At 46.9% G+C, this 23,264-nt stretch overlaps 1 protein-coding gene across 2 annotated transcripts in view; it reads right to left on the bottom strand.

The window, feature by feature from the left end:
• The window catches only part of XPR1 (xenotropic and polytropic retrovirus receptor 1), a 255,509-nt gene that overhangs the window by 34,085 nt on the left and 198,160 nt on the right, over positions 1-23,264 (bottom strand). For both annotated transcript variants that reach the window (XM_075131507.1, XM_048860140.2), the window contains exons 10-11: positions 18,366-18,531; positions 16,263-16,457 (exon numbers count right to left, since the gene is read on the bottom strand). In XM_075131507.1, coding sequence (XP_074987608.1) covers positions 16,263-16,457; positions 18,366-18,531 — 361 coding nt within the window. The remainder of the gene's footprint in view (positions 1-16,262; positions 16,458-18,365; positions 18,532-23,264) is intronic.

The raw sequence follows: 23,264 nt of genomic DNA, 5'->3' as shown, positions 1-23,264 counted from the left end.
CTCTGCTCCGGACCACAAGCCCTCAGGTCCCCCAGGTGAGCCCCCCCATCCGTGGTCTGACGCATCCGTCACCAGCGTCAGGTCCGGTTGTGGGGCGGCAAAGGGGATGCCTTCGCAAACCACAGGCTGGGACTGCCACCACATCCCTTGGGGCTGTCACCACCAAGTCCAGGGGGTCCCTGCCTGGGCGGTACACCCGAGCAAATCACGCCTGCGGAGTCCTGAGACTCAGTCTGGCATGCGTGACCATGTGCGTGCATACATGCATGCTGCCATGTGGCCCAGGAGCCGCAGGCAGCATGTGACTGTTGTCGTTGGAAACTGGCACAGGGAGGCCACCGCTTGCTGGATAGCCCGGAACTGGGATACCGGAAGGCTTGCCCTGGCCTGCACCGCGTCCAGGACCGCCCCAATGAATTTCACTTTCTGTGTGGGCACGAGAGTGGACTTGGGGACGTTGACCAGGAGCCCCAGCTCGCGGAACAATCTCAGGGCCACCTCCACTTGGCCCTGCACTTCCGCTTCGGATTGACCGGTCAGGAGCCAGTCATCGAGGTATGGGTAAACGTGGACCCTCTGCCTCCGTAAGAAGGCCACCACCACTGCCATGCGTTTTGCGAACACCCTTGGGGCCACAGCTAGACCAAACAGGAGAACCGCAAACTGGTCATGTTCTTGGCCCACGGTGAAGCGCAGGAACCACTGATGTGCTGGGTGGATGGCAATATGAAAGTACGCGTCCTTCATGTCGAGGGCTGTGTAGCAGCCTCCCAGATCCAGGGAAGGGATGATAGTGCCCAGAGAGACCATGCAGAACCGGGCCTTGACCAGGAACTTGTTGAGCCCGTGCAGGTCTAGGATGGGGCGAAGGCCCCCTTTGGCCTTGGGGATGAGGAAGTACCGGGAGTAGAAACCTTTCCCCCTTAGGCCATGCGGCACTGCCTCTACAACCCCTGCCTCCAGCAGCGAGCGAACCTCCTCCTCTAGGAGTTGCTCGTGAGAGGGGTCCCTGCAGAGGGACGGGGAAGGGGGGTGGGAGGGAAGAGAATTGCAGCAAGTACCCGTTCCGTGCGTAAGACCCAACAGTCCGACATAATGCTGGACCATGCACGGAAGAAACAGGCCAGGCAGTTCAGGAAACAAGTGGACGGATCCGGTGACTCGTCTGATACACTGTCCTCGAGCGCACCTTCAAAAGTCTGGCTTAGTGCCCAGCTGGGATTTGTGCTGACCGTGGTTTTAACCCAGCGCATTATTGTTGTTATTATTGTGCCGTTGCCTGTTCTCCCTGCCTCGCCTACGGTAAGGTTCATGCCTATGATGAGGCTGGTACTGGCGCTGAGGGGGAGGCTGCGGCTTAAAGGGCTTCCTCTGCGTCACCAGGGTATGCATACCCAGTGACTTAAGTGTAGCCCTTGAGTCCTTGAGGCTATGCAGCCTTGCGTCCATCTGGTCCGAAAAGAGCGCTGACCCTTCAAAGGGAGGTCCTGAAGAAGGCCTGACTCCTGCAGCCACGCCGAGTGCCTCATGACCACCCCCGATGCGATTGTTCTGTCCGCCACGCCTGCTGAATCCAGGGAGGCTTGGAGAGAGGTCTTAGCTACTGCCTTGCCCTCGTCCACCAGGGCCGTAAACTCCTGTTGGGAATCTTGTGGGAGGTTGTCCTTAAACTTAACCACTGCTGCCCAGGAGTTAAAATTATGCCTGTTGAGGATGGCCTGTTGGTTAGCGATCCTCAACTGAAGGCCCCTTGATGAGTACACCTTTCTGCCAAAAAGGTCCAGGCATTTTGACTCCTTGGCCTTAGGTGCCAGGGCCTGTTGTCCATGGCACTCCCTTTCACTCAACGCAGAGACCACCAGGGAGCACAGACTTGGGTGGCAGAACAGGACTTTGTAGCCCTTTGATGGGGCAAAGTACTTATGCTCCACACCTTTAGCCGTTGGAGTGCTGGAGGCCGGGGTCTGCCATATAGTCTTATAATTCGACTGGATGGTCTTAATGAGTGGGAGCTCTATTCTAGATGGACCTTCGGGGCTCAAAATGTCCACCATGGGGTCCTCCTGCTCAACCATCTCCTCGGTCTGTAACCCCAAGTTCTGGGCGACCCTATGCAATAGCTCCTGGTGGGCTCTGTAGTCTATGGGTGGAGGGCCGGACACCGCTGTTCCCGCCAGCGCCTCATCCGGGGATGACGAGGAGGTTAGCAGCTGCTCAACCCCCTCTGGCTGGTCCTCCTGCTCCCCTTCTCCCATGGGAGGGGCCTCCGGCTCGGGCCAGGGCGGGAGACCTCAGGGCGGCACCAGACTCAGTGCTAGTCTCTCCGGTTTATCCTGGGGGGATGCTGGAGGCCTGGATACTGTAGCTTCCGGTGCCATCGGGCGTTGGTGCGGGGACCGGGACTGCTGTACTGAGTAGTTCGCCTTGGTGCTGTTGATAGGCCCAAGGAGTCTAGAAGGGCCAATGACCTGGTGGCCCCCATTGGGGGTGCCACCCTGTCTGAGGGTCCTTGCTGTCCAGAGCACAGTGCGAGTAACTAACGGCCGGAGTTGGTGCTGGACTGCAGTGACGCTGATTGCAAAGGCCATGGCAGTGCTGACGATCTGTGCCGGCGGGTGGTCGACGAGTGGCTCCTAACGGAACGGGAGCGAAACCGGTACTGATATCCCCGGGACCGGGACCGGCACAGGCGTTCTCAGGACCGGGATCGGCGTCTGCGGGAGTCCTCCGGCGAGGGCCGTCTCAACTCCTCCCGGTGCCTGTCTCTAATCGGCGCCGGAGAGCGTTGTGCCTCTTCCGTGACTTCCTCGCACCAACCCACTCCCGGTACCGCGACTTCCTTCTGAGCTGTGGGTAACTGGGAGTTAGCAGATGTGGAGCTCGACCAGGACCAACTCCGGGGCGATGCCGGGACGGTATCCTCGAACGGCACACCATTGCCGGCTTACCCCTCGATGGCACCCGTGGCATGGGTGCAGAAGGATTCTCCCTGTACGGGAGGGGGCTCGTCGCCGACAGCTCAGTGAGGTCCTTTGCCACCTCAAAGGTGCCAGGCATGGAGGGCTGATCCATTAAGTCGTCGAGCCCATCGTCCGCACTAGGCTCACTTAGGCCTGGGCTCGGTGGGGCTTGTGGTGCTGAAGCCACCGGTGCCAGTGCCGGTGCAGCAGCCTTCCCGCTCTTATCGGTGCTCAGGGCCTTGGAAGGCGCCGGCCTCCTCTGCGGGGAACGTCCGCGCCTTCCTTTGGGCTGCGCCATGGGCCGCACCGGGGACGACAAACGGTGCCGGGGCCTAGTCTGGCGCTCTGGGACTGGCAGCTTTCAGCGTTTAGCCGATGCCGGGTCTCCCGACGGCTCCGGGGCACTACACACTGAGGAAGCCAGAGCCGGCGTTGGGCGCTCCGGGCCCGGTGGCTGCAATGCAGCCTCCATCAACAACTGCTTTAAACAAAAGTCTCTTTCTTTCTCTGTTCTTGGCTTGAACACCTTGCAAATTTTACACCGCTCAATTTGATGTTCTTCCCCCAGGCAACACAGACATGAGCTGTGGGGGGTCACTAACTGGCATAAGCTTGCGGCATGTGGCGCAAGCCTTAAACCCGTGGGCCTGCGGCATGCCCCGCGGCCTGAGGTGGGTGCTGGAAACCTCCAAGCACCTAATCGCTTAAGCGTCCGCAACAAAGGTATGCTAACTAACTGATAACAGCGATCTATGAGAAAGGCTAAGGGACTGCTCTCATCCAATAGAGAGGTTGTTCCAATGCCGTCACAGACAGTAGGAAGGAACTGGAGGGGGTCGGGCAGCAGGGGTATATATGCACTGTGCAGTGGTGCCACTCAGGGGCCCCGCCAGGAGCCGCTATGGGAAAAAGTTTGACGCTCATGCGTGCAATGCGCGCATACCTAATGTGGAATGGATGTGAACAAGCACTCGAAAACTCCACCCAATGAAATTAATAGGCAGTAGCTTTAAAACAAACAAAAGGAAGTACTACTTCAGACAACACACAGTCAACTTGTGGATGCCATGGGATGTTGTGAAGGAGAAAAGTATAACTGGGTTAAAAAAAAATTAAATAAGTTCATGAAGTCAAGATGGTCAGGGATGCAACACCTTGTTTAATCTTAGACAAGCTGAAACCGCATAACAAGGGATGGGTCACTCAGAATTGGCCTATACTGTTAATCTCCTCTGAAGCATCTGGCACTGGCCACTGTCAGAAGACAGGATACTGGCTTTGACGGACCACTGGTCTGATCCAGTATGGCTGATCTTATGAATGGCTCTCCTATTTCTCCTCCAATCTACTACCATCATATACTGCTATGCCTGGATAGGGCCTGAATTTAATACAACGCTATCCATCAGTTAATGTATTGAATTAGGCTTGCTAACCTCCTGTGAACTACAGAATGCAATTTGGGATACCTCAGAATCCATCGCATGCAGAAGCAGCCAAAGCAAGGACCTTCAGACATTCACAGAACTTTCTACAGTTTTAACTGGACTTTCTCTACTCTGTGTAGATTGTTTGTCTGTTCCAGCCCCTGAACCTTGTGGTCAGGTAGGTGAGCTCCCCAGCCTATTAGGGAGGCATCCATCATTAGAGTCAGCATTGGTGGCAGCTGTACAAATGGAATGCCTGCTCAGACATTGGATGAGCCTTTCCACCAGTCCAGGAACTGCAGAGAACTATGATAGCAGTTTGGTGAGTCTGTCCCTGTTCGAGGACTAGACAGAATTGAGCCACATCTGAAGACACCTCATGAACATCCGGGCACATGGGGTGACAAAGGTGCATGCTGCCATATGAGCTAGCAACTGGAAGAAGTCCCTGGCCAATGTTTGGGGGCTGGCCTGTCCTGTCTCTGAGACTTGTGAGGGTGGTGAGTCTCTGTAGTGGGAGGAGCAACCTCACTAGAACTGCGGCAAGGTCGGTACTGATAAACTTTGGTCACTATACTGGGGTCAGTGTCAATTTTTGTAAGTTGAGCTGTAGGCCCAGCTGTGCACATGATCATCTGGGTGGCTCGTTAGGCACCCTTGAATGAGGGAGCCCTGAGGAGGCAGTCATCTAAGTAGGTAACAATGCCCAACGTTCGTAGGTGCGCTGCTACGATGGAGAGAACCTTGGAAAATACCCTGGGTGCGGACGAGAGGCTAAATGGGAGCACCCTATACTGATAATGGTCCTGCCCAAAGGTAAGCTATAGGAATCTCCTATGCGATGGTCATATCGAGATGAGGAAGTAGGCATCTTGTAGGTCGAGGGCCAAAAACCAATCTCCTTGCTCTAGAGCTGAAATAATGGCTACTAGCATGACCATCTTGAACTTTTGCATCTTCATATATTTGTTTAATGCCCTTAGATCTAGAATGGGCCTCCAACCTCCCTTTGCCTGGGAGATCAGGAAATAATGGGAGTAAAACCCTTTGCCCTTGAGTTGCACCAGGACTGGTTCTGTGACCCCTAGGCATAACAGATGATCTATTTCCTGATGAAGTAGGTTTCCTGTGAGAAGGGTTCCTGAAGAGGGATGGGGAAGGAGGGTGGGAATGGGGCATGAACTGAATGGCATAACCCTTTGAAATACTCTCCAAGACCCATATGTCGGAGATCGTATTTTCCCAATTGCAGTGAAAGAAGACCAGGCAACTTCTGAAGGGGCGTGACAGGTGTGTAGAGGGCAGCTGATGTTGCAAGATACAATTGTTCAGGCCCTCGACCAACCTGCCAAAAGTGCTTAGATGAGGCGGTCTGAGAGGTTGTGGATTGGGGTGCTGACTGCTTCTGCGTTTGAACCCTCAGCCTCTTATGCTGCAGCTCATAATAGTGCTGAGACAGAGAGTACTAAGGAGGTTGTGACCTGTGCTGTGGCTGAGGGCTCTCTCTTCTCTTCTGTCCCGCAGCATAGATTCCCCAGGGAGTGTAATGTGGCCTGGGAATCCTTCAAGGTGTGGAGAGAAGAGTTTGTTTTCTCTGCAAAGAGCTTGGGCCCTTCAAACGGAAGATCTTCCACTGTCCCCTGCACTCTTTGGGCAACCTGAAAAGATGTAGCCAAGAAGCCCACCTCATTACCACTGCTGTAGAGACTGAATTGGCTGTTATATTGGCTGCACCTGTGCCATCTGTAGCGCCGGTTCTGGCTATTAACTGACCATCTCTGACAATGGCCTGAAACCACTCCTTTTGCATCTCTGGCAAATGTTCCAGAAACGCATGGAGTTTCCCATAATTAATAAAATCATATTTGACCACGACAGCTTGGTAGTTCATGACTCTAAACTGCAACATCAGTGACGAATACGCCTTCCTTCCCAAGAGATCTAGCTTCTTCCAGTCCTGACCGTATGAGGTTGATTTGGTGTGATGTTACTTGCTTTGTGCATTAACCGCATCCACTATGATGACGGAGTTGGGTTGCAGATGTTAAAACAGGAAGTCTACCTCTTTGGGAGGGATGTAGTATTTTTTGTTGGCTCTGTTGCAGATTGGTGCGATGGAGGCTGGTGTCTGCCAGATGACTTTGGCAGGATCTAGAATCGCCTCATTAATTGGGAGGGCAATTCTGGACAAGGAGGAGGTGTGCAAAATATCCACCAGCTTGTAATGTGTATCTGTCCCCTCCTGTAGGGGAATCTGCAGCTCACCCACCACCCTCTTTCTAAAAGCCTGCAAGTTCTTAAAATCATCAGCTAGTGACGGCAGGGGGTGGACATTACAGCCTCATCTGGTGGAGACAAGCAGAAGTTTGCTGAAGGGGTGGCCTCCCCTTCTAGTCCTCCTTCCTGTTCTGCAAAAGCTTCCTCCTCCCCTGGCTCAGGAGCTCCTGACAGCAAGGCTGTAGACCATTGGGTGGACTCTCTCTGAGAGACAATGGATGGCCGTGACATGTAGGATGTGTATGTCGCCCAAGGATCCCAATACAGCCGTTGGGGTGGAGGGTGGGGGTAGAAGCTCAGACATAGGTGAGAGGTTTATCGCAGGAGTGCATGGGTGAGATTCTGTGGCCTGCATCGTGCAGGTGGTCAGACTAGATGATCATCTGTAGTAACTCAGATCCCACCCCATCTAACATCCCATCACAGGCCATTGGGCCTATTTACCACGAATATTTAAAGATTAATTAATTGCCAAAATCATGTTATCCCATCATACCATCTCCTCCATAAACTTATCGAGTTTAATAGGTCTTTTGCCCCCCCTGCTTTCCTTGGAAAGCTATTCCAGAACTTCACTCCTCTGATGGTTAGAAACCTTTGTCTAATTTCAAGTCTAAACTTCCCAATGGCCAGTTTATATCCATTTGTTCTTGTGTCCATATTGGTCCTGAGCTTAAATAATTCCTCTCCCTCTCCGGTGTTTATCCCTCTGATATATTTATAGAGAGCAATCATATCTCCCCTCCACCTTCTTTTGGTTAGGCTAAACAAGCCAAGCTCCTTGAGTCTCCTTTCATAAGACAGGTTTTCCATTCCTCGGATCATCCTAGTAGCCCTTCTCTGTACCTGTTCCAGTTTGAATTCATCCTTCTTAAACACAGGAGACCAGAACTGCACACAATATTCCAGATGAGGTCTCACCAGTGCCTTGTATAACAGTACTAACACCTCCTTATCTCTACTGGAAATACCTCGCCTGAAGCATCCCAAGACTGCATTAGCTTTTTTCACGGCTATATCACATTGGCGGCTCATAGTCATCCTGTGGTCAACCAATACTCCAAGGTCCTTCTCCTCCATTACTCCTAATTGATGCATCCCCAGCTAGTAACTAAAATTCTTGTTATTAATCCCTAAATGCATGACCTTACACTTCTCACTATTCAATTTCATCCTATTAGTATTACTCCAGTTTACAAGGTCATCCAGATCTTCCTGTATGGTATCCCGGTCTCTCTCTAAATTGACAATACCTCCCAGCTTTGTATCATCCGCAAACTTTATTAGCACACTCCCACTTTTTGTGCTGAGGTCAGTAATAAAAAGATTAAATATGATTGGTCCCAAAATCAATCCCTGAGGAACTCCACTGGTAACCTCCCTCCAGCCTGATAGCTCACCTTGCTTGCTGTAACAGCACTGCTAAAGCACTTGTTTTCTTTGAGCTAGTGTTAATTGCTCACAGGTTTTCAGGAAAAGGGAACAAAAGACCCAAAACAGGCCAGTGGCTCAAATATTATTTCTCATGTAATTGCTGGAAGTTAGCTGGTGTGGCTGGGGAACAAAGCAGTGTGTTGCCTTAACAGGAGCCTTGAAGGGAAATCACAGCTGATATAAAGCCCCCTGGGAAAATTTTTGATTCCTGGTTGGTCACCTCATGGCAGTTTCCATCACTCTCTTCTGGCCCCACCCTGTGAGGTAAATGTTACGACTGAGCACAGAACATCCCCAGTTTGAGGGGTGGTGGCACCATAGATTTATCTATCGCTTTTCATCTGAGAATGGAGAACCTGCCACACCACTCAGAGTGTCCTGCCTCTGGTAGTGCCCCTGTCTGATGAGACCCACCCTCCCCCAAGGCCCACCACTGTGCAATGCTGCAGGTGGCCAACGCCTTCCTGCCTGACCGCTGGGGTGCCCAGCATATGCTCTGTAGCAGGAGATTTGATTCGCCTCAATCTTATCTTTTCTAATGACAAGCGTAATTAATGCTGCCATAGCTAATATCAGTAACAGGATGTCAATAACAGGATGTGACTTCATGGCAGTGAATTCCACAGGGTGACTATGTGCTACATAAAGGAATATTTCCTTTGATTTGTTTTTAAATTATTGGCCATTAATTTCATTGAGTGACCTGGCCTGTTCCATACCTCATCTGAATCCCCAGCTCCTCTCCATACCAGGCTAAAGAAGTCCTAGCTTCTGCAATTGCTCGTCTTGGCGAGATCACCGGCGGTATGGATTGAAAGCCTGTCTTTGGTCACCAGATAGGCGATACTCTTGCCCTACTTTCATGAAGCTGCAGAAATGAAAGGACATGCCCTAAAAATTGCTCAGGTCTTAGACCAAACCCAGAAGGTCAACACACCCTGCACCTCCAAAGCCCTCAGCTAAAGAGTTATGCAAGGCTCAGTCCTAGCTTTGTATAGGCGTGCCAGCAGTACCCAGCCCTATATCTCACCTCTCCCACAAAGATAGATGTAACAATGTTCTAGCTTTCCCAGTGCCTATCCAAAACCAGCACCTGGATAGAAGAGCAGCTGGCTGAAGCTTAACCTAGGCAAGAATGAGGCAAGGATGGTAGCAAGAGGGAAATGCTTTGAAGAGCCTCCCATTCCTATAGTCTCACCCACGATCTGGGGCATCTGGCCTCAGATTAAATTGGTCTGCCACTTACAAGCCCTTTTGGACTTCTCAGTGCTACAGGATGCCCAGCTAGCTGTGGTGGCAAAGAATGCCCCCTTCCCTGTGTCTGGCCAGAAGATTGTGCCCCAAGCTATGGAACACAGACCTGGCTATGGTGATATGCACATTTGTGATCTCTAGGCTTGAGTAGGGTAATTTAGTGTGCCTAGGAATGAAGCCACAGGCCCTAAAAAAGCTCCAGATGGTGTAAAGCACAGCAGCCCATCTGCTTAGCACCAGAAGTCACTCTGGTGCTCAGCTCTCTGCATGGGCTCATTATAGAATGGGAGTCCAGTTCAAGGGCTGTCTGGCCCACCTTCTTTTGGTTAGGTTAAACAAGCCAAGCTCCTTGAGTCTCCTTTCATAAGGCAGGTTTTCCATTCCTCAGATCATCCTAGTAACCCTTCACTGTACCTGTTCCAGTTTGAATTCATCCTTCTTAAACACAGGAGACCAGAACTGCACACAATATTCCAGATGAGGTCTCACCAGTGCCTTGTATAACAGTACTAACACCTCCTTATCTCTACTGGAAATACCTCGCCTGATGCATCCCAAGACTGCATTAGCTTTTTTCATGGCCATATCACATTGGCGGCTCATGGTCATCCTGTGGTCAACCAATACTCCAAGGTTCTTCTCCTCCTCCGTTACTTCTAATTGATGCGTCCCAGCTTATAACTAAAATACTTGTTATTAATCCCTACATGCATGACTTATGCTTTTCACGATTAAATTTCATCCTATTACTATTACTCCAGTTTACAAGGTCATCCAGATCCTCCTGTATGATATCCCGGTCCTTCTCTAAATTGGCAATACCTCCCAGCTTTGTATCATCCGCAAACTTTATTAGCACACTCCCACTTTTTGTGCCGAGGTCAGTAATAAAAAGATTAAATAAGATTGGTCCCAAAACCGATCCCTGAGGAACTGCACTGGTAACCTCCCTCCAGCCTGACAGTTCACCTTTCAGTATGACCCGCTGTAGTCTCCCTTTCAACCAATTCCTTATCCATCTTTCAATTTTTATATTGATCCCCATCTTTTCCAATTTAACTAATAATTCCCCACGTGGCACGGTATCAAACTCCTTACTGAAATCTAGGTAAATTAGATCCACTGCGTTTCTTTTGTCTAAAAAATCTCTTACTTTCTCAAAGAAGGAGATCAGGTTGGTTTGTCACGATTTACCTTTTGTAAAACCATGTTGTATTTTGTCCCATTTACCATTGACTTCAATGTCCTTAACTACTTTCTCCTTCAAAATTTTTTCCAAGACGTTGCATACTACAGTTGTCAAACTAACAGGCTTGTAGTTACCCGGATCACCTTTTTTCCTTTCTTAAAAATAGGAACTATGTGAGCAATTCTCCAATCATATGGTACAACCCCTGAGTTTACAGATTCATTAAAAATTCTTGCTAATGGGCTTGCAATTTCATGTGCCAATTCCTTTAATATTCTTGGATGAAGATTATCTGGACCCCCCGATTTAGTCCCATTAAACTGTTAAGAGTTTCGCTTCTACCTCAGATATGGTAATATCTACCTCCATATCCTCATTCCCATTTGTCATGCTACCATTATCCCTAACATCCTCATTAGTCTTATTAAAGATTGAGGCAAAGTATTTGTTTAGATATTGGGCCATGCCTAGATTATCCTTAACCTCCACTCCATCCTCAGTGTTTAGCGGTCCCACTTCTTCTTTCTTTGTTTTCTTCTTATTTATATGGCTATAGAACCTTTTACTATTGGTTTTAATTCCCTTTGCAAGGTCCAACTCTACTTGACTTTTAGCCTCTCTCTCTTTATCCCTACTTGTTCTGACCTCAATAAGGTAGCTTTCCTTGCTGATCCCTCCCATCTTCCACTCCCTGTATGCTTTTTGCTTTTTCTTAATCACCAATCTGAGATGCTTGCTCATCCAGCTTGGTCTACAACTCCTGCCTCTGAATTTTTTCCCCTTTCTTGGGATGTAGGCTTCCGATAGCTTCTGCAGCTTTGACTTGAAGTAATCCCAGGCCTCCTCTGCCTTTCGATCCATAAGTTTTTCAGTCCAATCCATTTCCCTAACTTATTTCCTTAATTTTTGAAAGTCAGCCCTTTTGAAATCAAAAACCTTTGTTGCAGATTTATTTTTGTTCATCCTTCCGTTCAGTTTGAACTGAATTAGCTCATGATCACTTGAACCAAGGTTGTCCCCTACAACCATTTCTGGGAGAGTCCCATATCCCTCAGAAATGCTCCCTCTGTCACCAGCTAAAGCTGAGATCTCACAAGAACAGGGCACTGAAGTTAACACTCCTCCTTATGGAGAAGGCATTTCAGTCTCCAGGGTATGTGCTGACTTTGGATCATCATCAGAGCCTTCAACTTCGAAGGGGGTAGAGTTGCTGAAAAGACCAGCACATTCCCCCTGCAAAGGCTCGAGAAAAAGGGCTCCAAGCTCCCAAGCTGAGTCGTTGGCCAGCCGAGAGTTTCCCCAGAGCGACTGGGCAACTCAGCAATTTGATCTAGTTTCCCTTTTTTGTAGGATTTTGAGTTTCTTCTTCCATTTAAATTTTTTTTTTTAAACTTGAAAGAACTTATAGTGTCTTCTAAATGCCCCTGGAAGAGGGTGGGAAACAAACTGAAATTCTCTTTCTTTTTTTTTTTTTAAATCACAAGGGGTAAAAAGAAAACACTAACTTTTAAGGAGAACAAAAGAAAAAAACAATTACTATATATGCTAATGATGCAGATAAGGAAGGACAACTGCTCACTCCTCGCTCCCTTGCAGGCCAAGAGTGATTGACAAGGAACTGATTGCGGTTCACCTGCACAGTGTTGGATAGCCTTGAGGTAGACTATGAGGGAGGGAGAGCGCACGTGCAGGCTGAACAGACACTGCTACCTAAAATCTCATATTAGAGGCACAGGGGCGCAGATACACCCACAGAGGAGCACTGATAGGGACACTCCTTAAAGAAGTGTCTGGTATTAACAGGGTGTGGCCAGAAGGCTGTAGTAGCTTCTTCACCAGAGCCGAGCAGAGACAGCTGGGCCCTGAGGTCCTTTGATAAAGGGTTGGGGAACACCAGGTTGCATGGAAGAGAAGAGCCGTCGGGGCAAGAGGGAAGGAACATGGCTGGAGAGAGGTGAGATTGGAAAACTGGAGTGAGAACACTTTCTGCCCATCCTCAGCTGTGGCCCATTTCTGTTTTTCAAAAATCAAATAACCTTAAATGACAGTATTATCTTCTCAATTCACCTCCCCTATGCCAAGGATGAGACGATGTGTTCTAGGGTAGCCCTTGTTTAAACTAGCAATCTGAACAGGCCCTGTCTCTATGATATGTAAACACCTCATTATGACCAAGTGTCAGATTTGAAGAGAGACGTAAAATTATACACAATAGCAATGAAACCTGCTGTCAGTGATATTGGCACAGGTGCAAAATTCAAGGGGACTAAGAAGAGCTCCAACTTATATTAAACAGGCATATTTTACAAGCACATATTTTTGAGCTTGCCCCCAACCAATTTCCTCCCTCTTCATAAGAGTGACTATTTTGGAACGCCCTTAATGGTGAAAAACTTAATCAGTCCTCCTGAATGAAGGTATGGCAGGTTCACATCAGAAGCATTAATTGCAAGCCTTACATCCTAGATTTGTTGTTTGATTGCCTAGCTTAGGAGCAAGGGATTTTAATTAGACTGCAGCCTCAGACTGGGAAAAGCAGTAGAAAAAAAAAACCACTAGGGGAATATCTTAACTATTAGGGGGAATAGTCTTTGTGGAGGTGATGGTGGGAGACAGACAGAGGAGTCAAACATGACGGCTATCAGCCGTGACAAAGTCTACTACTTAACACCCCCAAGAGAAGCATGCATATACCTTTGGATACAAAATACATTCATGAATATTGTTTGACTTTCGGTCTTCAGACAGCTTGTACTAATACATCGTTATACGCCATCTACATTGCTCAAGGCTTGTGTTTTATTTGTATTATTTCCCAGATGCCAGTCCACTTCCAACTAGCACCAACTCTTGGCACCAGCAAGGTTTTCTATTAAACCTGGTGTCCACCTGAAGGAAACATCCTACTAGGACAGCTAGAAGGAAGCTTTGTATATTTTTCTGATTTCTCTATCAATCGCCTTGATCATACACATGGATGAGTAACTACCTCACAAGTGTATATTGTTGCTAATTTCTGTAGATACAGCAGACATCTATTTCAGTGGAAAATATAAAGCTTTGGACTGACATGGGACTTGGGGGAGAAAGAACAATGAAAGACAGGGTGACTGCCTGAAGTGCAGGAGCTAAAAGCTTTTTCCTTCACAACAAGAGCAGAATCAAGTAATAATTGCGGTTTCCACGGAGATAGGGAACTTGAGGGATCAGAAAGCTCAATTGGCAGTGAAATGGGTTGGAAACAACTCCCCACCAGCTTGAGAAGGAAAAGGGATAAAAATATACATGAAACCCAGAGGAGGCTTTTTCCTAGCACAAGATACACTCCCCTACCTTCCTAAATAATGGACCAGCTCTGTTCAGTTTGATCTCCGACAGTAGCCCTTGAATACCAAGGGACTGGTAACTACTACATAAAGTAGGAGCTCAGTCCATTTCCTTACACATCTAGAGAGTCAAAAATTAGTGTCTATTCACAGAAAGAAAAGGATGGGAAATTTCTTAGTGTTTCAGAATTTTCTTTCTGAAGGGGAAAGAGACGGCCTCATTATCACTAGTAACCTTTGACCCTCCCCTTAAAATTCTCCACGGACTACGTTTAAGCCCCATTATAATTACACTGAATAGATCAACAATTTCAAATGAAATTTTGAAATGCCTCTCTCACGATGGTAGACAGCGTGCAGTACAATGCACAGTACAGTGCTGTTGATTAAAAAATTGCATTCCCCCACCCAAAAGAAAACGTTTCATATTCATATGAATGGGAAACTGAGTTCTCAATTCCCACTCTTGGGGACAAATCCTACTACTTTTAAATAGATCACTATACTTTATTATGAAGGAAAATTGAAGAAAATGAACTGAACTGATGAAAGTTTATCTGAGCCTGCATCATACTATACATGAATCAATGCTACAGACTGGTCCTATTTCACTGAGGAATCATCAGTTGCAGTGGAAGATTCAATCAGTGCCAAAAGTGGGATGAACTGATATCAAAGTTATCAATGCATTTTTTAAAACAATGTTATTTACTGTAATTCAATCCACAGTGCCTCAATTCTGCTGTATTCTCTTACCTTTTATAGCAGTCACCCTTTTAATAAGAGGTGAGGTAAGAATGTAATTTGTACTATCCATAATTAGAGCCTTGCGCGGATACAAAAATGCGTATCCGCACATGATCCACAAAAGTTGTCGGTGGATATCTGAATCCGCAGATGCAGATATCCATGGATTTGCAAGGCTCTAATTTACAGCTCCATAGTTCACCATGCAGCAGTGACCAGTGGTGCTGGAACCCGGGGGGCCAGGGCACTTCCACTTTTCACCAGGGCAGACCCTGCCCCCTTCACTTCTTCCCCGCAAGATGAGAAGTGACCCCTGCCGGGGAACCTGGGCAGCAGTGGGGAGCTGCAGCGGACCCCCAACCTGCCTATTGTGGTGGTGGTGGTGGGAAGAGGGGGGTTGCACAACGGTGGCTCAGAGCAGCCCCTGGCTTGTGTCCCCACCCGGCTGATGGCAGGTCGAGGGTCTGCAACTCCGCACCAGCTCCCTGCCCCGGCTCCGGCCACGGTGTGGGGGCCTTGAAGCTGCAGCCCACCCATGATAAGAGCCAGGTGGGCAACTGTGAGGAGCCAGCATGCAGTTGCAGACTCTCTACCTGCCCTGGGGAACGTAGGGGCGGTGGGGACACAGGCTGGGGGCTGCTCGGGCCCCCCACCCAGGGCAGGTGGAGGGCCGCTGCGGCTCCCCACAGCTGCCTGCCTGGCTCTTATCATGGCCAAGCTGCAGCTCCGAGGCCCCCGCCGCCAGCCAGAGCCAGATCGGGGAGAGCCATGTGGGTAGTTGTGAGGAGCCGGGGTCCCTCCACTTGCCCTGGGTGGGAGACCTGGGGGCTGGTAGGGGGCTGCTTTCGGCCCCATCCCATTCTGGGCAGGAGGGCGAGCTCCCCAGCCCCCCACTTTTAGGAGGGCTCCAGCGCCCTTAACAGTGATGCAGGGCTCTGCCAAGCCCCCAACCACTGCCCACTTCTCCCCGGACACCGCTTGCCCCACCACCTGCTCCTTCCCCCACCATCCCTCGTTCCCCACTCTGGGTAGGAAGGCTACACTCCTGGGCCCTTGCGTGTCGCGCCACCCTCCGAGGGGGGAGGGGTTGGAAGCTCAGACACCCCTAGGCAGCTGCAGGAGCAGTAATGCATGCAGACCAGTCCCAGGCAGAGAGTGTCGATAACTACTCTCCCCCTCATAGCACAGGGTCCTTGCCGCCTGCTAATTTAAATCACACACCATACCTCTTTTAAAATGGCACTAGGCTCACTCCCTTCTAGGAGTTGTAGTTTACCTCCTCCGTCCAAGCAAGCTGGGGACTACAACTACCAGAATACCCAGTGGGCTATACCCGCTGCTGTGCAATTCAGAGAGCTGAGCTGGAGCCTGGGGGCTGGGTAACAGCAGCAGCTACTCCATTCTGGTGAATCTGTTATGGTCAGAGCCCTGTGTGGATATACAATTTGTATCTGCATCTGAGCGGCTATCCAAAAAAATGGTCCATGGATTAAAGCAGATACCCATGGATTTGCAGGGCTCTATCCATAATCCTGTTTTCTCTCTATAAACGTTAGCACCACTGTGAGAAAAGATGACTGAGGAGCAGAAACTGACAAAAGACAGCAGGAGGTTCTGCAAAGTTTTGTGAAATAACTAAATCCAATACCTTTGTGAGTGCTGTAAAGGGCTGCAAATGTCACCATGAAGAAGGTGGTGGAGTATTTGCCAGCATTAACCAGATGAGGAAAGGCCCGTTTGGTGTCACGGTAACGGCGCAGGCACTGGATAAAACGCAACCAAGCAGGGATGCACTGGACAACTGCTCGCACACCGTAGGAGTAGCTGTTACAAATCTGATCACCTACAAGAGAAGAGATGTTTCAGTGGACATGGAAACAAAATACTTAATTTCTTCTCTCATTCCCTTCCAATTGTCTCACTTCCTCTACCTTCCTTGAAGAGATGAGTGAAACTAAGCTTTTGGAAGCAGCAATTGTAATATCCTAAGCAACGGTGCAATTCACAATGCTTTGCACTTGCATCTATATTTAGCATCTCAACATTTTCAATCCCACAACCAGGTGTTTCAGTCAAGGAAAGGTTTTCCAAACCCCTTTCCTTCAATAACAGGAGAGATCACTGCTCGGGTTTAAAGAGAGACAGCTGAAACAACACACTGCAGTTAGAAAATTTTAAAACCTAGTATTGTTACACATAGCAAGTAAGATTACTATCAATGAAAGCATAGGGGAAAAAAATCTTTTGTTTTATTTTATTTACTTTGTGCATTTGATAGCACCGTGTATACTTAATTTCAATGTTTCTCCTGTTTGTGTGGATCTCGCCATGTAGATTTCAAGTTGAATGTGTCATTTTAATTATAACTATCAACCGATTTGAGTTGGTTTCCTAATATGGTCACATCACCAATTAGCATAAGAAAATCCCATTTTTAGGGGTGCAATGATTTTTGCCAATAAGTAACTGGGAAAAGGCAGAAAAATCGACGAGTTAAGTGTAAATTCCAAAGTCTGTTACATTCTTACACAAGTGAATATCTAGTCATTTATGGCTTAATTTCCAAAATGTGCTCAGCACACCTGAAAAACATCAGGTCATCAATATACAGAATTTGTTCACTCCCTCAGATCGATCAATCAGTATTTCTTCCAGGGGAAACTGTGTTCTTATTCCACTTTTTAGTTTGATGCAGAAAACTTTAGTATACACAGTTTTTTGTTTTAAACAGTTTAATTTAATTCTAACTAATGCTTACAGGGAAAAGACCCTTAGAATGCAGCCTTAATACAACCAGGTGGAAGGTTCTGAAGTAGGCAAGACTGGAGGAATAAAAAGTAATGCTAATGTATGCAGAAAACAGGCTTCAAGTTCTCTCAATATATGCTAAAGGCCCACTGTCAAGATGATTTGTCAGTGGTTACTGGTTAAAATGGAAAGACAATGACTGTGGACTCGTCCAGAGGCATAAGATAATGTTTTGCCATGGGGAAGACCAGAGTTAAAATTTAGATATCGTCTCTTGCTCTCCAAGCTGGTAATGATGTGGAGGCAGTGTGCATAGCCCTTGTCTCTCTCAATGTCAACTGTAATTGAATAATGAATGGCACCAATGAGCTCTGAGAAAGTTCCTGCCATTCCATCCAGAAGAAAAGACAACATTGAAACATAGGACCTGGAAGAAATAGTCTGGAAAGCACAGATCAAACAGAAAGGAACCCACACAACTGTATTAGGAATATGGAAGACCCTCAGGAGAAGAGCCCTTAGGGGAAAAAATCCTCATGAGACTATTTCCCCATAAACCCTGAATGCTTGGTAATCAGCTTTGCAATGCTTCTATGAATCACTAACACTAAGCAGCAACAAAAGGCTAATTGTGATTGCATGGTTGGAAAAGAGTCTGAAAAACTGCCAGCCAAGCCTGGAAAACTGCTGTGTCTTTCCTCTGCCAAAGAACACCTCAAAATCTTGGCAAACGAGTTTTGAAAAACACAGGTCACCCCAGTCACAGAAGCAGGTTATACCAGACGAATGGATTGGAAAATAGGGCAGTAAGGGATGGGAGAATAAAATTTCTAGGGCTGTGTTTTATGATGGGATGAGTTTCCTATGTCACTGGGAGAATTTTTGCTAAAGGACAGAAAGATAATCTGCCTATTGAAATGTTCAGTTTGTATCAATGTTCCTGGACTATTGGGCAAAGTGTTCATACATATTTGTTACCATCACATCTTCATCACTACTATACCTGTATCTGCCAACAGTCCGGCACTGTTGTCCCACTGCAGCTCAAAGCTGTAGAAACAGATCATGTACTCCAGGTCCATAAGTATCACAGCCAAGCTGTTGAGCTGATCGGCCAGCCAGAAATCTGCGAAGCCTACCTTATGGAAGGGGGCTGTGAACACCCGGAACTGGGAATTAAAACAGCATGAAGTTAGCATGAAAGATATTAATAGAGCAGACTGACAGTACAGTGGCAGGAGATGAGACTGTGCTGAATTAACATGAAATATCACACTGCTCCCCCCCAAAGATCTGCCATTTCATCACTCCTCCTGGCATAGAACTTCCCCGTCGCTCACAAAAACTGAGCATAACATTTCCTCTTTCAGACATCCATTTCCTCCCCTTGTGTTCAGTTATTCACAGCCTTTCCCTTCTGGCTGGCCTGAGTTTTTTAATCTCTTCAAAGCGAGAGCCAAGATTCTCCAAAGAAACTCACAATCCCCACTTAAGAGTGTGCTATGTAACCAATCTTTCCCAATCTATGACACTGACAATAGCTTCTGACCCCTCCTCCCCAGCATTTCCACCATAACCACTTGCACATCTTAGCATGCTTCTTCCCCATTCCACACCAGACACCCACTAGGTCCAGGACCACTATCTTGGCCTCTAATCTGACCTTGACTGAGATTCGTATACCAACCCCTAAGACCATGTGTCTGCAGTGTTCAGCCTTAATGTAGGGCCCCCAAATCCCTCAAGAGTTTAAAGGGTTACATTAAAAAAGCAGAGGAAATTTTAACTGTCAAATATTAATCAGACTCCCTCTCCATCCCAGCCCACTTTCCCTCCAAGGCTTGACAGCAGTTAAACTCCTTTCAAAGCAGGCAATGTTCATGCTCCACTACCTTTGATTACAACTGACCCTGACTGGTTAGTTATAGTAACTAAAAGATAACACCAGTATTGTCCTGCAGTTCAGACATTTATGAAGCTTTCTATTAAGAAAGCACTGGGTAAAACTGATCTGTAGAGGAGTAAAAGGTTTCTACTATTAATATGCAGGGCAGACACTGGAAGAAAACAGAACACAGCACATCAGGGCTTTGCTCAAGTCTCTCCACTGGCTCCTAGTCAGTTTCTGATGCCAGTTTAAGACTTTGGTCCTAATCTTCAAAGCAATTAATGGATCAAGCCACAGCTACTTTAAAGACTACATTTCAGTGTGTGAACTAGAGACACAGCTGTGTTCCTCTAGGACAATGCACATCACAAAGCCCAAGAAGAAGCACATGAGAGTTAGGGACAAAGTGTTCTCAGCTGAAGGGTTCAGCTATGTAACAAGCATCCAAAGGACATCAGGAAAATCCAGTCTAACAGTAATTAAGGAACACTGCAAAACCTCTCTTCAAAAAGACCTTTCCACCATAAAAATGACCCTCAGCACTGACATCACCTTCTACACAACTAATCCCAACCAAAAAATTGCTGAAACAAGTCAACCTAAAAAACAAACAATATCTAATCAATCAAAACCAAAGCCCTTATCTCAAGTAGTGTTTTTAGCCCAAAGAGGGGGAAGAGAGAGAGATGCTCTATGAAGTCCACTAGGAACTTTGCAATTGCTTTTACATGGAAGGTGCTCAGATACTTTGGGGCTGGACTTCCGTATAAAAACCTAAGCTAGATAGATACAACGATGGACTAGAATTCTCCATCTGAAGTTTACAGCAGACAGAGTGACCAGGCGTGTGTTTTAACCCTAGAGAAGGCACTAGTTCTCTCATCACTTATACTGGGAACTGAATCATCACTTTCAATATAATCCACCCTTTGGCCATCCTCCTAATCCCAACTGCTTCTGTGCTCTTTGCATCCTACTTCTTCACCCTAACGTGTCTCCTTTTTGCTACTCCACTGACCAGTGCACACCTTGGTATGCAGTTCTGCATGGAACACTGCTCATGTGCAATAGCCCAGACCCCACTGTGTACCAATGACTACACAGCTCAATAGTGAGGCAGGCAGAGAGCACACTGGAATAAAGAATAAAGAAGCAGCTGAGCCCCAAGTACACAATCAGGTTTGGGAGAGAAGGTGCCAGAGGTACAGGGAGAGGTCAGAGTTTACAGTGCGGTTACAAGTGGACTTTTCCCAGTGACAAGTACCACCAATCAAATCCACCCTGGCAGCTGCCGAAACTGCCACATCTACCAAAAACCAGACCCCAGAGCTAACAAAGCCTGGCTCTGACAACATTAAGAAATATTTTTGTGCTTAAAATACAAAGAATAAGACCTGAATTTTAGTTTCAAATTTTGGTCACCTTTGTGATTGGACCATTTCCCAGCCGGGGTGAATATGGGCATTCTGGAGCTGACAACTGTAGTTTTAAAAAGTGCTGAAGTAATGGATGTTTCATCTACCTGTAAACTCTTGCTAGATTTCTACATTGCAAAACCAGGTGCTCCCTGGGCTTGCTTATCCACCATGGCACTGAACAGCTAAGATTATTTACCCTTCAGTAATTGTGATTCTTCAAGATGTGTTGCACATGCATTCTACCGTTGAGAGCACCTGTGCACCACCGTGGTTGAGTACTGATTTTTTTTTTTGGCTAGCAGCTTCTGTTGGGGCTGCGCCTGCACCATAGGTGTCCTTGTGCCTTCTACCCAAGGGTATGAACAGCATTCGCTCCTCAGATCCTTCGTCAATACAGAATCCCAAAGGAATAGGACTCCGCATTAGCAGGGAAAGAGGGCAGATCATGGAATCCGTGGGAACCACTCACCTCAAAGAAGCACACAGTTACCGTAATTTAAGTAACTGTTCTTTCTTCAAGCAATTACCCACGCTGATTTCATTCTTAGTGACTAACAAGCAGCTGTCTGTTTCCATGGAGTTGGGTACAAGGGGTCCTTCTTGAGTGTTGACTGCAGGGCAGCCTTACCAATACTGGCATCTGATCTGGAGGCCTGTGCTAGGTAAATGGGTGAATCGAGCACCACGTCGCTGCTCTACATATCTCAGGTAAACTGCTCGAGCCCTAGCAGAATGAGCTCTAATATGGCCAGGAGGGATCTTTCCTGGCTAACTCATAAAAAATTCTTATGTAGTCAGAACCCCTCTTTGATAATATCTGGGTGAACATAAATTGCCCCTATAGCTATTCTTTCATGTGGTCTGTTTGCTTTTTGGCCTTACATATAGTTAAATGTACTGTATTATTTTGCAACATTAAGGTCATCTTGCATTTTGTGAGCCATCTCTCCTTAAGAGACCTCAAGCCTGTAGGTGTCAGTTCACTATGCCTTACTGAGTTCACAGCCAAAGTGCTATTATACACAAAGTTTTTGTTCTTTCACTATATCAGTTTAGACAGAGAGGTGATTAATTCACTACAACCTCTAGCATGGACACAGGTATACCCATATAAAGATGCTTATAACATACAGCAAATTTCAATAAATTTGGACAGAAATAAAGAAAAACTATTCTGATGCAAATGCCATACCAATGTCACTGTTCACACAATGGGTGGATTATACCACAATCTATTTCTAAATTGATATAGTGAAAGCGGTAAAAAAGTTGTGTATACCAGCCCAGGGAGTTGTCCAAAGGCACAGAATATACTGGATGAAGCTAATGAAATACATAGTTTTGAATTTGTACCCAAGGTAAATAAATGGGACTAAGTGTCTATTGTTAGTGTCAAAATGGGCAATGAGATTTGTGCATTAGAAACCTTTTGTATAAGTGGCTTCTCTCCTTCAGATTCCAATTAGTCACAAGGGGCAAGCTTTTCTGATTCACGTAGATGTGTCAACCTCCAAGGTTTCTTACAAAGGAAACTATTAACTAGATTGCACCTGTGAACTCTGGTTATTGCAGTAATAATTGCAGAAGTTGCTTTTTTATATTTTAATAGTTTTGCTAGCTCAATTCATTTCATTATTGTGTTATCTCCGCTTGCCACCATCACTCCCAATGTAGTCCATCAACTAGTCTTTGTTCATTAACTTACACACGGCAGTTGCAATGCTTAATGTGAAGCAAAATGTGCAATCTGTCTGCTAAGAAGCTGTGCAGGTAACCTGCCATGCATGAATCAGAGCTTGTTATTTCAGTGATGGGGGACTACAGGGGGGAAAAAAGTCTCATTTACTATCTTATGGGCACAACTGTGTGAGGTCCTTTGACTTTGTGCAGAATTTCCAAAGCTGCTGTCATTGCGAAGACTTCGAGTGCTTCCTTTCTAGCTCTATCATGCCAATATGTTTCACTGTGCCTATGCTAGTGGTGCCACAATAATGCTATAATTGAGAGACTGGAACCCACACAATCACTCCCCACAGAAATAAAACCAATTATAGTTCCTTTTATGGAAAAAAGTGTTGTATTCCCTTCAAGAACTAATATTGGTCTGGAAAACCCCGCCTTTGTGTCAGAGTGAAATATAACTAGTTTATGTTGCAGAGCATCTGGAGGTGAGAGATGTCTTCTGTTCCTCAACGGAAGGCAAAAACTGAACCAGGATGGACCCTAATAAACTCCCTGCTAATTTATTTCCAATGGGGATGGAGTGTGGGAGGGGGAGGCTGGAGACTAGCCTAGCTTCCCTCAGATAAGGCGGCAGTAATACAGGTGGCCAGGCTAGGGACTGAAGAAAGGAGGGGAGGAGAAAGGAGCAAGATTGCATCTGAAAAAGCACTTGTGAGTAAGAGAGAGGGTGATCTGTTGAATGATGAAAGGGAAAAGGAAAAGAAGGGAGCATAAAAGGAGCAGGGACTCAGCATGTTAAAACTATTAGAAAATTGAACCCTTAAAGATTAAAATAAGATGTATATAAACAAAATCTGAATACACTTAATGTCTACTTGTATATGCATATACATGTTCATGCTGAAAACCAATT

This window comes from Caretta caretta, chromosome 8 (genome assembly GCF_965140235.1).
Source record: "Caretta caretta isolate rCarCar2 chromosome 8, rCarCar1.hap1, whole genome shotgun sequence".
NCBI lineage: Eukaryota > Metazoa > Chordata > Testudines > Cheloniidae > Caretta > Caretta caretta.
This window is presented reverse-complemented; position numbering and strand designations above follow the sequence as displayed.